Here is a 14,632-nt window from a genome sequence, read left to right as displayed (position 1 = left end):
GGTCTTTGGTGAATTGTGGCTACATATAACACTAATTGATTATTGTGGCTAGAGATACATGTAACACTGATTGGTTATTGTGGTTACAGCTAACACTAATTGGTTAATGTGGCTACAGATGACACTTATTGGTTGTTGTGGCTACAGATAACACTAATTGGTAATTATGGCTACAGATAACACTTATTGGTAAACGTGGCTACAGATAACACTTATTGGTTATTGTGGTTACAGATAACACTAATTGGTAAATGTGGCTACAAGTAACACTAATTGGTTATTGTGGCTACAGATAACACCAATTGGTTATTGTGGCTACAGATAACACTTATTGGTAATTGTGGCAACAGATAACACTTATTGGTAAATGTGGTTACAGACAACATGTATTGGTTAATGTGGCTACAGATAACACGTATTGGTTATTGTGGCTACAGATAACACTAATGGGTAATTGTGGCTACAGTTAATACTCATTGGTTGATGTGGCTACAGATAACACTAATGTAAAGTTAAACGTTTACTTGCAGGAAGCACAAGCGCGGGCTCAGCAAAGAGAAGTAACCCAGTCTCACAAGGCACCAGTAGGCAACCATCATCATCATCACCCATGGCAGGAGCAGCAGGAGCAGCGACCTCATCATCATCAGCCACACAATTCTCATCAGGACCTGGCGGTCCCCCAGCTCCTAGTTTAGGGGAACCTGCTAGCAGATTTCCAGCTCCTGTGATAGAAAGACTCGTTGCGCAAGGTTACAATAGACAGGACGTTGTAGCTGCTTTAACTGAGACTAATGGGGATGAACAAAAAGCGTTGATGGTGTTGTTTGCGAAAGCTTTGAAGTTTCCTTGATGCTTATGAAAATTTAATGCTTATAAACTCTCCATATGTTGTTCAAGTGTTGTACTTGTCCCATTTTTTATAAATTCCTCAAGGTTGTTTTGGGGTTTTACCTGTTTCTTAAATTGTCACTCTCGAAATTCGGTTACTTATATAATTTTTTGTCAACATTTTTTTTCAACATTGCATTAATTAAGTGTGCAATTTAGTATGTATTGCATCTCAGTGAAGTGTGTTTGGTTTATGAAGCTACCATCCTTTAGACTCATAACTGGAGTGGAAAAGCAAGACCAGGCAAGTGACATTTTCCAATAATTTGTTCAACTCGAGCAAGTCATTGTTTATCACTTGTAATTTAGAGTTTCAAGCAAAGCTGTTAAAATATTTGAAATTTCAACAATTTTTCGAAGTTTTTTAAATGGGCAGCGCAAGGTTAGAAAAAAGCTTCAGCCCTCTGCTTTTCCCTTCATCAAATGGCATTGACACTTATGCCTTTTATCACTTGACTAATGGAATCTCTTAGGCTTATTCTACCATAGCATCACTTTTAATTAAGAAGCAGTTGTTAAGTTTCTTTATGTTATATTGTAAGGTTTTGACATTTTCATGTGAAGGATAATACATGGCATTGACATTGAATTTTAAAGAAAGGCAAACTTTGGAAAACTTGTGATTTAAAATATGCTGAAGAGATGCATTTCTTGGATTGATTGTATTGCTAAGGTGGCAATTCATTTCTACCTCGGCATGAAGTATGATTTTAAGCTATAAAATGGTGCTACTATCCAATATGGTTGCATCCATTAAAATAGGACTAGTGTTTGTGCTATTTATGACATTTAAATACGGAGATTCTCGTTTGCTTAAGTTCCGGTGTTGAAAAAAAAAAATTCAGTTTAGTTCAATACTTGAAATTAAAATGGAAAATGTTTAAAATTGGAAATTCATCTTTCATAACACTCTAAAGTCCATCCATCATGTAAAGGTCACAGTTAGTTTTAACATATTGTAAGTCACTGAATAAATGTGTCTTACAGGGGTTTCTGGCCAAACAACTATTATATTTTGAAAGGAAATTATCACCATTCTTTTTATTTGCCTACACATGTTTCATAAATTCAAGCTTTTCAAAAAATTTGAAATTTAAAACTATAATTTTTCATTATAAAATACAACCATTCGGATGTTTATGTGTGTTGGTATTAAGTACTATTGTTTTTGCCTTTATTGCATATATGTTTTACTATATTTCAAAATCACGTTTGTTCACTGAATATGTTGTTTCCCATTCTATTAAAAAATTCTCATTACTGATCATGACTTCCTCGAAAATTTTGACAGTTTATGCTGGAAATTGAACTTAAATACTTAGTTAAACTGTTATCATGTAATCTGCTAGTGTCATGTCAATGTGTTGTTTCTTTACAAGTATAAAAAACGTGTATATTTAAATAAGTGTATATTACAGGGTTTAAAGACAATAATTGAAAACTTAATTTTGTATCGGGTAAATATGAAACTTCTGCAGTTTCATAACACTTAAACAGTAAGCGGTTGATTTTGTAGCAGGTATTAATTAGTTCAGTAGGAACGTGATAAGACATTTTCTATGCTTGATACTTAATATGTTTATCATGCTATTTGTAATAAAAACCAGAATGAGAACAATATTTACTAGACACTCTTTATGCCCACAAAATGTCAAAACAGATTGATATTCATCATTTGTTTTGAGGAAACTCATGTCTCAGTATGAGTAGTGTGAAATATGTTTAAATTAAGATGACTGCAAATTTAATTTTACTACTACATTGTTTTAGGAAATATTTTGTCAGCTCGTATGTCGGGAAGTTGAGAGAGGCTTTCAAAAGACCAAGTTATATCCTAGTCTATTTCAAGAGCATAATTGTAAAACATGAACCTATTTAGTTTGAAGTGTAATATATGTTTCCCTTTCTTTTGGCATACATTTTAACATTAATTATAACCATTTTTCCAAGTGTTGTGTTAATTTATGTATTTAAATCGGATAATTTATTCATGGGTTATTTAATGGGTAATGCAGTTAAGAAACATTTTTCTATTTTTGCTATGATTCTAGCTTAAAGCTATGTTTTTGAGACCTTGTTTGGTTTGCATAAAGAAACAAATCTGTATTTATGACCTTGTTTGGTTTACAGGATATTAAAAGACTAAATATACTGGTATGTTTTGGAGACCTTGTTTCATTAGCATTACATTAATGGACCAAGTCTATATTGGAGACCTTGTTTTGCTTGCATTAAATGTCAACATCTATGTATTTGATACCATGGTTTGGATTAGCGGACTCAATCTGTGTACTAGACAGAGACCTTGTTTGGTTTAACCCTTTCCCACTTAGAAGCAGAGTAAAAATGGCTGAGTTACTCGCAGTCTGTTCAGGTTGTATGCTGTTTGCTGTTCATCAGTAACTAAGGGTTGGCAATAAAGCCTTTAAAACTTGTATTTCATAAGATAGGTCTTTAGTTGAATGTAACTTTCTAACTCTTAGTTGACTGAGTGACCTGTCCCAAGTTTTATGAAGACTGGTCAATAAATAACTACTTTGGAGAGTTCACAAAGCAAATGTGTAGACAGTGTATGACCAAAAAACAACGGACAAATGTCAATCCCAAAAGCTGATCATGAGCATGTTGTGCTCAGGTGAGCTAAATATTGAAGTCTCAAAACCCTCCATTGTTGACAAGTGCAAGATCAAGATCATACACCACTACCTTTGAAAATATTTCATGAATTGTAGTAAGCTTGCATCATGAATGAAACAAATGGACATGATCTACAAATATAAGAGAATTAAGATGTATTTACCTTTTATTACACAAAATGTGTTAACAATCAAAGCAAATCAATAAAATCTCTTTAAAATTTCAGTGCTGTAGTAAAACAGGTAACACAAGGAACAACATACATACAATTACCAAATGAAGAATACAAACATCTTTCAAAATTATACAACCTTTAAAAATTACCTGTAAAAAGAGTAAACCAATTAACAGAAAATCAATCTGGAGTAGCACTTAAACAGTTGATAAATGCAGCGAAAAGTAATGGTGATAATTATGACCAATTATTTATTTTATTAAATCATGAAACTTAAAAATATGTAATATTTAACTGAGATGTTGTGCAGAAGGAAAAGGCCTTTCAAACAGCTCAAGGTTAAGTTCACGCTTTAACCCTTTAACACTTACGATACATATTTTGACGCATGTGTAGTCCCTTACAATGCTCAATTAAATTAAAGACCTTAATTACTAAATTCAAGTTTTAAAGGCTTCATTTCGTACCCCTAGATACTGGTGAGCAGCAAACAGCATAAAACCTAAACAGACTGCGAGTTACTTGCAGGCTGTTCTGGTTTTATGCTGTTTGCACATAGACATTTTCACTTTGCTTCTGAGTGGGAAAGGGTTAAATAAAAATATTTAACAAGAGGTGTGTTTGTCAGAAACAAAATGCCCTCTAATGCGCTGCTTTATTATTTTTTTTACCTTTGACCTTGAAGGATGACCTTGACCTTTCACCACTCAAAATGTGCAGCTCTATGAGATACACATGCATGCCAAATATCAAGTTTCTATGTTCAATATTACAAAATATTATGAAGAAGGTTAAAGTTTTGGGACACACACACGGACACATACAATGACAGACAGGCCAAAAACAATATACCCCCGATCTTTTGATCCGGGGGCATAAAAATTAATCAGTTAACCTTTTGAACAAATTTTGTGAAACCTGGTTCAAACATTTTGCTCATTGCAGAAGGTATAAGCCTGTCATACTGATACACTTTCAAGTTAACAATTTAAGATTGAATTATTTGTATTTTCATGTTTGTTTCTATATCTTCTAATTCTCCTTAGTCATTTTTCTCCTTAGTCATTTCATGGCAATGACGTATTACTCAAACTGCAAGGTCACACGCACATGTTGGAAGATTAAAAAGGATCATGGCTTAGTATTAAATTTTTCTTTTAACTGCCTTGTTTACATAGTAACATGACATATTTTAAGTTAAATTGAAACTGCCACCAAAAATAGTCTGTTTTGTGTAACATCACAAGAATCATACAAGTGTACTGGAAAATATCAAGCGGCATTTTGCTTCTGGTATTGAATTTAGCTCTGGAAAACAAACCATATCTGAACTGCTTGAAAGGAACACCTTGAGGACCGTATGCGCCAGATCAAAAATCAAATACCTCGAGCAGTATGATTTTTTATATTCTGTGACATGATAAACAACTATTCTTAAGAAGAATAAAGCAGTTGAAAACAATATAAATTTAATTGTAAGATACAGACACTAATTGAATGAATTTATTAATTTTAAACAAACCTTTTGACAACTGGCCCAAGATACATTGATTATTTTTATTTAAAATCCACTGGCTATCACCTGATAATAATACTGCATCTATTTTCAAACCAACATACATAACTTGGAAAAACATAAAGTGCATTTGTTTGTAACTTAAGCCTTTCAAAAATAATACATAGTGAAAAAAAAGATGATCCAAAGAAAATTTATGGAAGTGGTCAGCAAAGCTTTATAAAACACCTATACTAGATAATTAAAGGGCCATAACTCTGACACTGCGTTTTCAGGTTTTATTTTAACAATAATATAAAGAATATTATCTTTTATTTATACATGTAATATATTAATCAGCTGTAATTTTCAGACATTTGCACATGAAAAAGCGTTACAAATTTGTTATCTTTTAAAACAATACGAATTTCATTTGCAACAAAAAATACTTTTACTGGCCTGAATATATACAATATATACAGGTAATAACAAAAACACAATATAAGAAGTGTCATCACTTACAACATTGCAAGTTACATGTGTATGTATATAACAGGGATAAATATCTTTATAAAAAAAGAAGAAATTAAAAAACAATAATACAACAAACATGTGCCATATTTTATTTAAATTACAAGTATTATTTTTCAGAATGGAATTTCAGACATATTCATAGAAATTTTGATCTTTGTTTATGAGAATCAATCAACACATCATGTTAAAACTACAAGTGAAATAAGATGAGGAAAATATTATATTGGATTACATTTCAACGGCATACAAAAGAACACAATAACAATTTTCATCTCAAATAAATAAATCTAACAATGTAAAATGTTTTCTAACAAAACACAAACATAGTTGTCTGATAAATTAACACTTGGAAAAATTGCATATAATTTGTACTTATTTACATCACAGAGAAAAATACTCAGCTAACCATATAATATCCTTCACAACAAGCCGTGATAATATAATTGATAAACATAATAATATAATGGCACTTTGAAATAAATATACATGTATTATGTATACCCTAGAAGCATAAAAACAACCTCTGTATGTACATTAAATGTTTCCTAAATGTATAATGACATTTTATAATGTCAAACTCGCTAAAATTTCCTGTGCAAATGCTAACTGAATTTCTTATCAGCCTTCTTTTCAAGTTTCACAATATGAAACAAGAGGGCCATGATGGCCCTGAATCGCTTACCTGACTAACCAAATACAATCCCAACCCAGATTTTATCAAGATAAACATTCTGACCAAATTTCATAAAGATTGGATGAAAACTGTGACCTCTATTGTCTACACAAGGTTTTTCTATTATTTGACATAGTGACCTAGTTTTTGACCCCAGGTGACCCAAATACTATCCCAACCCAGATTTCATCAAGATAAACATTCTGATCAAATTTTATAAAGATTGGATGTAAACTGCTACCTCTATTGTCGATAAAAGGTTTTTCTAATATTTTACGTAGTGACCTAGTTTTTGACCTAGTGACCTAGTTTTTGACCTAGTGACCTAGTTTTTTATCCCAGATGACCCAAATACAATCCAAACCCAGATTTCATCAAGATAAACATTCTGACCAAATTTCATAAAGATTGGATGAAAACTGTGACCTCTACTGTCTACACACTAATTGTTGACAGTTTTTCTACTATTTGACCTAGTGACCTAGTTTTTGACCTCATATGACCCAAATACAATCCCAACCTAGATTTCATCAAGATAAACATTCTGACCAAATTTCATAAAGATAGGATGAAAACTGTGACCTTTACTGTCTACACAAGGTTTTTCAATTATTTGACCTAGTGACCTAGTTTTTTACCCCAGATGACCCAAAAACAATCCCAATCCAGATTTCATTAAGATAAACATTCTGACCAAATTTCATAAAGATTGGATGAAAACTGTGACCTGTATACACAAGGTTTGTTTATTATTTGACCTAGTTTTTGACCTAGTGACCTAGTTTTTGACCCCAGATGACCCAAATACAATCCCAACCCAGATTTCATCAAGATAAACATTCTGACCAAATTTCATAAAGATTGGATGAAAACTGCGACCTCTATTGTCTACACAAGGTTTTTCTATTATTTGACCTAGTTTTGACCTAGTGACCTAGTTTTTGACCCCAGATGACTCCAATACAATCCCAACCCAGATTTGATCAATATAAAAATTCTGACCAAATTTCATAAAGATTGGATAAAAACTGTGAGCTCTACTGTCTACACAAACAAATTGTTGATGGACGCACGCACATACGGACGCTGGACATCACACGGTAGCATAAGCTCACCATGTCACTTCGTGACAGGTGAGCTAAAAATACTGGAATGTACAAGACATTCTTATATAACATTTCTAATTTATATCTTTCTTAACATGCTACATTCAAACTAAATTCATTTCAATGCACAGTAAATCTAAACAAAAGATAATTATCGAAATCAATAAATGTTTAGAATTCACATTAGTGCATACACATCTTGTCTTTAACATTTTAATGTATGACAAACAGGTGGTTTCCTCATCTATGATGTAAATGACAATAATGATTTCAGATTGTCAAAGTGAAAGCAATCATATAAGCAATCAATATTACAAACATTGTAATAGTGATTTATAGTGAAATCTGTATCATACAATAGATATAACCTGGTCCTCATTATTTTTCAACCATCATTTAAATCATCCATAAGAAAAACAAGAACAAACAAAAGGACATTCAAGCAAGTTTGATAAAGGGGTTTAATGCATGTGCTTAAAGTGCTGTCCCAGATTAGCCAGTGCAGTCCGTACAGGCTTATCAGGGACGACACTTTCCGATTTTATGATATTGTTCGTTTACATAGTCTCTTCCTAGCAAATATAAAGTTTTGTTGCAAAGTGTTGTCCTTGATTAGCTTGTGCAGACTGCACAGGCTAAATGTACATGTAATCTAGGACTACACTTTATGCACATGCATTAAACCCACTTTTCACAGAGCATGGCCCATATATTTTCTCAGCACAACAGTTTCTAAACACCGTGATGTGGCAGACGGTCAATGTAAGGGTTTCACACGGAATATTATGGGTTCTAGCTCGGCTTTGAATATACATTTCACAATGTCTTTTTATCTTTTGTTGACTGTTGCACAATTAATCCTCTCAGTGATTTATCAGAAATTCAAGTAATAAATCTATATATCTTGTTTTTTTGCAGTTTTTTTTAGAAAATATTTTATTGCAATAGCAATTGAAGTACCAAAATAATTGCATTCACTAAGTGTTGCAAAAAGAGCAAGCAGTATAGGTTAACAAACATCAATATTATGCTACACAGTAGGATTCAGCGCTAAATAAATAACATTATTATGACCAAAAAAGCTTGCACTCGATAAACATATGATCTTTATATATATGAACTAGAAATGGCGCGGCAGAGGCCGACGCGTATCCCCACGCCGAATGTTTGACCTAGGTGTGCCCCAGGCTTGGTAATGGGGCCATGCATAGCTGAGATTGACCGTATTGTCATAAGAGAAGTTCATCATCAATTAGAAGTGAATTGGTGTAGAAATGAAGAAGTTATAGTAAAAGGCAATTTTGGGTGGGTGTGACATATGTGGGCAGGGCGCCCCAGGGTTGGTAATTGTGCCATGCATAGTTGAGATTGACCGTATTTTCATAAGAGAAGTTCAGTATCAATTTGAAGTGAATCGGTGTAGAAATGAAGAAATTATAGTAAAAGGCAATTTTGGGCGGGTGTGGTCTATGTGGGCGGGGCCCCAGGGTTGGTAATGGGGCCATGCATAGTTGAGATTGACCGTATTGTCATAAGAGAGGTTCAGTATCAATTTGAAGTGAATCGGTGTAGAAATAAAGAAATTATAGTAAAAGGCACTTTTGGGTGGGTGTGGTCTATGTGGGCGGGGCGCCCCAGGGTTTGTAATGGGGCCATGCATAGTTGAAATTGACTGTATTGTCATAAGAGAAGTTCAATATCAATTTGAAGGAATCGGTGTAGAAATGAAGAAATTATAGTAAAGGCAATTTTGGGTGGGTGTGGTCTATGTGGGCGGGGCCCCAGGGTTGGTTATGGGGCCATGCATAGTTGAGATTGACCCTAATGTCATAAGAGAAGTTCAGTATCAATTTGAAGTGAATCGGTGTAGAAAAGAAGAAATTATAGTAAAGGCAATTTTGGGTGGGTGTGGTCTATGTGGGCGGGGCCCCAGGGTTGGTTATGGGGCCATGCATAGTTGAGATTGACCCTAATGTCATAAGAGAAGTTCAGTATCAATTTGAAGTGAATCCGTGTAGAAATGAAAAAATTATAGTAAATGGAATTTTTTGGTGGGTGTGGCCTATGTGGGCGGGCGCCCCAGGGTTGGGATTGGGGCCATGCATAGTTGAGATTGACCCTAATGTCATAACAAAAGTTCAGTATCAATTTGAAGTGAATCCGTGTAGAAATGAAAAAATTATAGTAAATGGAAATTTTTGGTGGGTGTGGCCTATGTGGGCGGGGCGCCCCAGGGTTGGGAATGGGGCCATGCATAGTTGAGATTGACCGTATTGTCATAAGAGAGGTCCAGTATCAATTTGAAGTGAATCAGTGTAGAAATAAAGAAGTAAATGTAAAATAACCTAAAAAAATGAGTGATAATTTCTGACGCGGCCCCACCCCAACCGCTATAACTTTTGACCCAGGGGTCAGATCAAAATTCCAAATAGTGCAGGGTCGCACATATGCTCATAGCTACCATGTGTGTAAGTTTCAAGGTTCTAGTGCTTTTAGTGTAGGAGGAGATAGTGGCAAGGACGGACGGACAGACAGACAGACGGACGGACGGCGGAGATAACCACAATATCCCCACCTTTTTTTCAAAAAGCGTGGGGATAAAAATGCAAGCAAATAAAATCCCAACAAAGTCTTAAACAAAACAATTAAATGGTTCTGCACTATAACCATGGCATAAGGTTATTGAGTAAACAAGTCTTAGACACTCTATACGCAAATGTTCATAGGTCTCTTTGTATTTATTATAAGCATTATGTGAACATTGTTCTACATTTACAATTGGCTAATTTTAAACAGTATGTATTACAGACAGGTTCAACCTATCATAGGATGATACTTTTCAATGAGTTTTAACCATGCATTCATTTTGTTAAAGCTTTGCATGCTGGGAAATTTGTTGTCTGCTAAATTTCTAAAATAAGGATTTTCTTTGATTTTTTTCAAAGAATACTATCAGGATAGCAAACAGCTTGGATCCTGATGAGATGCCACGTTCTGTGGACTCTCATCTGGATCCAAACTGTTTGCAAAGGCCTTCCAAATTCGGTTCCAGCACTGAAAAGAGTTAATGTTCAAGTTACTACTGACAGACCCAGGATGTTTTAAAAAGACTCTGACTGTGTATTACTTGGTTTAAAAATCAAATTATTTTTCATAAGTGACATACCTCATGGAATTTATCCTGATTGGATGCTTGAATATGAGCACTTAGGTTGAATCAATACAATTCAGTCATTGCAATGTACTTAGTTTACCTTCAGAAAGTTTTTCACATAGCAGGTTACCCTGCCCCTTTTCAGTCCCCCTTCACTAATTGTTAATGTGACAAAATTGCTATGCATGCATTAAAGAACTTAAGACACTTTGTTCAATTGTTCTTATAATTGTTTAAAAAAAACAACATACCATCAAAAATAACAAATAAGACAAACAATCCTTAACTTGACCAGATGCTATTTGAACAGTTTAGACCCTAACATCATACATTTTTGCAATTCAAGTTCTCCCCCCCCCCCCCCACCCCCAGCTTAAATTTTAACCTTGCAATCCAACTTATGCAGTTCAAAATTCAAGTTTAAACCCAAGCTTATACAGCCAATAGCGCATACCTTTACCCCCAAGTTATGCAGCTAATCATTGACAAGCGTAACAGCTCAATTTGATATTTTCTCACTCCACCCCCCCAATCTGTTAAGATAAACAGCACTATTTAAACATCCTATACCCTCAAACCCATAGTTTTCTGGCTACACCACACTCTCTATTGACACTTTCTTCTTACTGGACTTGTACTCGTCCAGCATCACAGAACTGGCCAGTTCCAGATTCCAATGCAGGGCCTGTAGAAGACGATAGCAATGATCCCTAGGGGCCAGCCCCAGCCGCAACAACTGCTCCGTCTTTAAGTGTTTCACTGCCTTGTTTACGTTGCCATGGCAATGACATAAAGCAGCATAACATTCCTCGTCTGTTATTCCTATCACTTCATCTTGTAATGCGGTTATTTTTTCTCGCTGAGAGTCAACACTAGCCTCATAGGATTCAAAATGGTGCGAATTGGAGCGCTGGTAGCTCGGTTTCTTTCCGGCCGGTCGCACTTGTGGATAACTAGCACTTATATCAATATTCTCATCGTTCCAGGCTGGTTTAATGTTCACTGATTCCTTACCACGTTTACTGTGAGTCAGGTCGTCTGTTGAACGACTTGACCTTCGTGACCGAGTCTTCTCACAGGCTTCCCTAGGCAACACTCGCAGAGAGTCAATGTTCTCGTATTCCAGACACAGCCTGTTGTGACGACTACCATTACCTGTGTCAACATGACTTCCTCCAATAGAGAATGGTTTAACAGCTGCAGTTGCCTTACCTCTGTCGCCATGACTGTCGCCATAATTTAGCTCCTCCCCTTTTGGCGGGATAAGGAAATAGTGTGTGTGACTCAACTGTTGGCCGTCTTGCACAATCGGATATATGTGTGATTTATGGTCTTTCTTGTCAACTGATGTGTTGCAGTGATTATTGGTACCTAAATGACTGATGGATGAATAATCTCGTGTGGGTAATGGTGGGGGTGCATTAGCATCCCCAGTGAAAACACTAGCGTTAAGAGCGTTCAAGTCCTCATCCAAATCACTGTCAAAGTCGTCGCCCCAATCTGAATAAGTTGAGGCATTGCTTTGTGGTGAATAAATGTCATTCACAGCGATAGGCAGTTTAACATCTTTTGGGTCGTCCACTTGAGGGACAGAGTCATACCGAGGGATATTGCCTTGAGACCAGCTTAATTTCGAACTTGATTCGTTAGGTACCTCACAATATTGTACAGGGTAACCACCCCTTGCAGTCAATGGGAGATGTTTGTCACTCATTATGACTGGGGCATAGGGTTCATTTGGAACTTGATCGTAAAAAGGACTAGAGGACTGTTGGACCAGCAACGGATCTGATCCTGATTTTCCACTCTTTTTCAGCTGAAAGTCATTTAATGCATCATTTATCCAATCGAAAGCTCTGTCCATGTTTTTCGAATGCGGATTTTGCATGGCTAAATCGTCACACGGCACGCTTAGTTGCGACTGCACATTGCTACTCTTGAAAAGATTTTTGCTGTTCAACACAGACGATTTTCCTTTTGAAAATAATTCCTCCAGCACAGCTTTTGTAGTCTGGTTCTTAGTAGGGATGGACGGTTGCTTTTGCGGGCTGTTGTCAGCAGACAAGAAAGGTTGCTTTTTGTCAGTGTTTTCGATTTTCTGTGCAGGTAAAGAGTACACTGAATGAATGCTAGCACTGTCAGGAGATGGCGAGGAAGTGTTCTCACGTTTTTTGTACTCAGGCGGCAGCTTTATCCCTGTGCATTTTGGTGGAGAAAAATTTTGCAAGCTGTCGGAACTATGATGGCTTTCGTTAGATGCTCGTCTGTAAATGATAGGTTTGGGCCGAGGTGGTGGCGTCTGTTTGGGTTTACAATCCACCTCGTTTGATTTAACCTTTTTAGACATGATATACGCTGAATTGATTTCAAATGGGTCGGATGGGGACCCAGAATCGCGTATCAGTGGCTGGGGTAACTCCAAGTTGCCAAACTGCGATGAATTGTTTGATAAAAGGGAGTCAAATAGGGAGCTTATTTCACTGGCACTGGCTGGCTTTGTTAGAGATTTCTCAGCGGCACTGCCCGACGTTTCGTCGCTCAGATCTATCAATGGTTTCTCGTTACTCTCTTTTCTATATACCTGAAATTTAAAATTTTAGATGAATAAATGTAAGAGGTCTCCCAGGCTTAAACTATTTCTTTAGGAAATTGAATGGCTCTAAGTAAGGAAAATCTTTCAAGGGTTCAATTTCCACTCTCGATTGTTGTTTAGATCTTCTTTTCATGACAATGTACTGGTTCTACACAGAAAATGGACTCAAGTGTCACAATAAGCCTTCGGGTTTCCATGCAAATAAGAAGAAAAAAAAGTTTAATCAAAATCTTCCGATGTAAAATTATATTCCTAAAAAAACAAAACATTTTACCGGAATTTCTTTGAATTATTAAGTTTTCAAGTAATTAATGGTCCAATCAATTAGCCAGATCAAGTCAATTTTACCAATAATCATTTAAGTCTTACACACTGACTACATCTCTATCGTGTTTATAGAAGTTTTCCTTTTAATGTGTTCAAAACATGCTTAATTTATAAATACTTTTTTAAACACATTTTTATTTGCAAAATATATTGTAGAGAGGAAATTTCTTGAGCATAATATTTAATTTTGTTTATTTGGCAAATTTGTAGCAGAAGCTCTGACTAACAAGGTGTACCATTTAAGATCACAAAACGTGTGTGGATAACCATGTCTGATGTATTAAACAGACCTGTAAACAGAACCAATGCTTCATATATGTTATACAACTTAAATTTTATTAACTTATGGTTGGAAATAAAGTATTAATAGAAAATTATTTTTAAAAGTATTTAAAAAAAAAATTCTATAATTGCAAAGAGTCGTAATTCTATGACTAATTAGACATCAAGAAAAAATAAAAATAAAATAACCTTCATGTATAGTATATAAGAGAAGCGATTAATGTTCTGTAAATGGCAATTTAAGCATTGCGCAAATTGTCAACACTTCCAAATTTTGAGAGAAAACTTCCGAAAACATAAGAGGCCTTGCTTTTCAAACTTCCCTTTTGCTTAATTAAATCCCAGTCGTAGTTGAATAAAATAAATACTGGTGGATACCTTTGTATGACCAGATTTCAAAGGCCAGGACCTATGTTGTTCAGATCTGGTGAGCTCCATTTTCTGCAGATCTAAATGTTCAGGATTGACATTAGATTTGCCCGATTTCGAGGAGAATCCTTCGTCAGTTTGCAATTCATTCTGGAACTTGGCGTAGTTAAACTGTCGACTTGTGGCATAGCCAAACGGTCCTAAAGGAGGAATAGAGCAGAAAACTGAGGAACAATAACCAATATAACAGTAAGGCATCGTCACAAATGTGACTTTTAGCACGGCTGTATCGGCTATTTACTTGGGAAAGTATGGACCACTGGGGATGAAGTGTCTTGCAAAACTTATTATTGTGAAGACATTTTTTAGGCTCAGTTTAATCGCTCAATCAAGTGA

At 35.4% G+C, this 14,632-nt stretch overlaps 2 protein-coding genes across 7 annotated transcripts in view; one reads left to right on the top strand and one right to left on the bottom strand.

Moving 5' to 3' along the window:
- LOC127850428 (protein DDI1 homolog 2-like) overlaps positions 1–3,042 on the top strand; it is a 39,900-nt gene extending 36,858 nt beyond the window's left edge. For 2 of the 5 annotated variants that reach the window (XM_052383458.1, XM_052383459.1), the window contains exon 9: positions 531–715. In XM_052383458.1, the coding sequence (XP_052239418.1) occupies positions 531–564 (34 nt within the window). In that variant the 3' untranslated portion in view covers positions 565–715. Of the gene's footprint in view, positions 1–512 lie in introns of all 5 variants that reach the window. The other 3 variants (XM_052383457.1, XM_052383456.1, XM_052383460.1) reach the window with 3 other exon arrangements.
- Positions 3,043–3,681: 639 nt separating this feature from the next.
- Positions 3,682–14,632, bottom strand: part of LOC127850427 (activated CDC42 kinase 1-like) — a 34,889-nt gene continuing 23,938 nt past the window's right edge. For both annotated transcript variants that reach the window (XM_052383454.1, XM_052383455.1), the window contains 2 exons: positions 14,246–14,436; positions 3,682–13,246 (listed from right to left, as the gene is read on the bottom strand). In XM_052383454.1, coding sequence (XP_052239414.1) covers positions 11,258–13,246; positions 14,246–14,436 — 2,180 coding nt within the window. In that variant the 3' untranslated portion in view covers positions 3,682–11,257. The remainder of the gene's footprint in view (positions 13,247–14,245; positions 14,437–14,632) is intronic.

The sequence above is a fragment of the Dreissena polymorpha genome, chromosome 11, assembly GCF_020536995.1.
Source record: "Dreissena polymorpha isolate Duluth1 chromosome 11, UMN_Dpol_1.0, whole genome shotgun sequence".
Taxonomy (NCBI): domain Eukaryota; kingdom Metazoa; phylum Mollusca; class Bivalvia; order Myida; family Dreissenidae; genus Dreissena; species Dreissena polymorpha.
The sequence above is the reverse complement of the archived record's forward strand: the minus strand, read 5'-3'. Positions and strand labels throughout refer to the sequence as shown.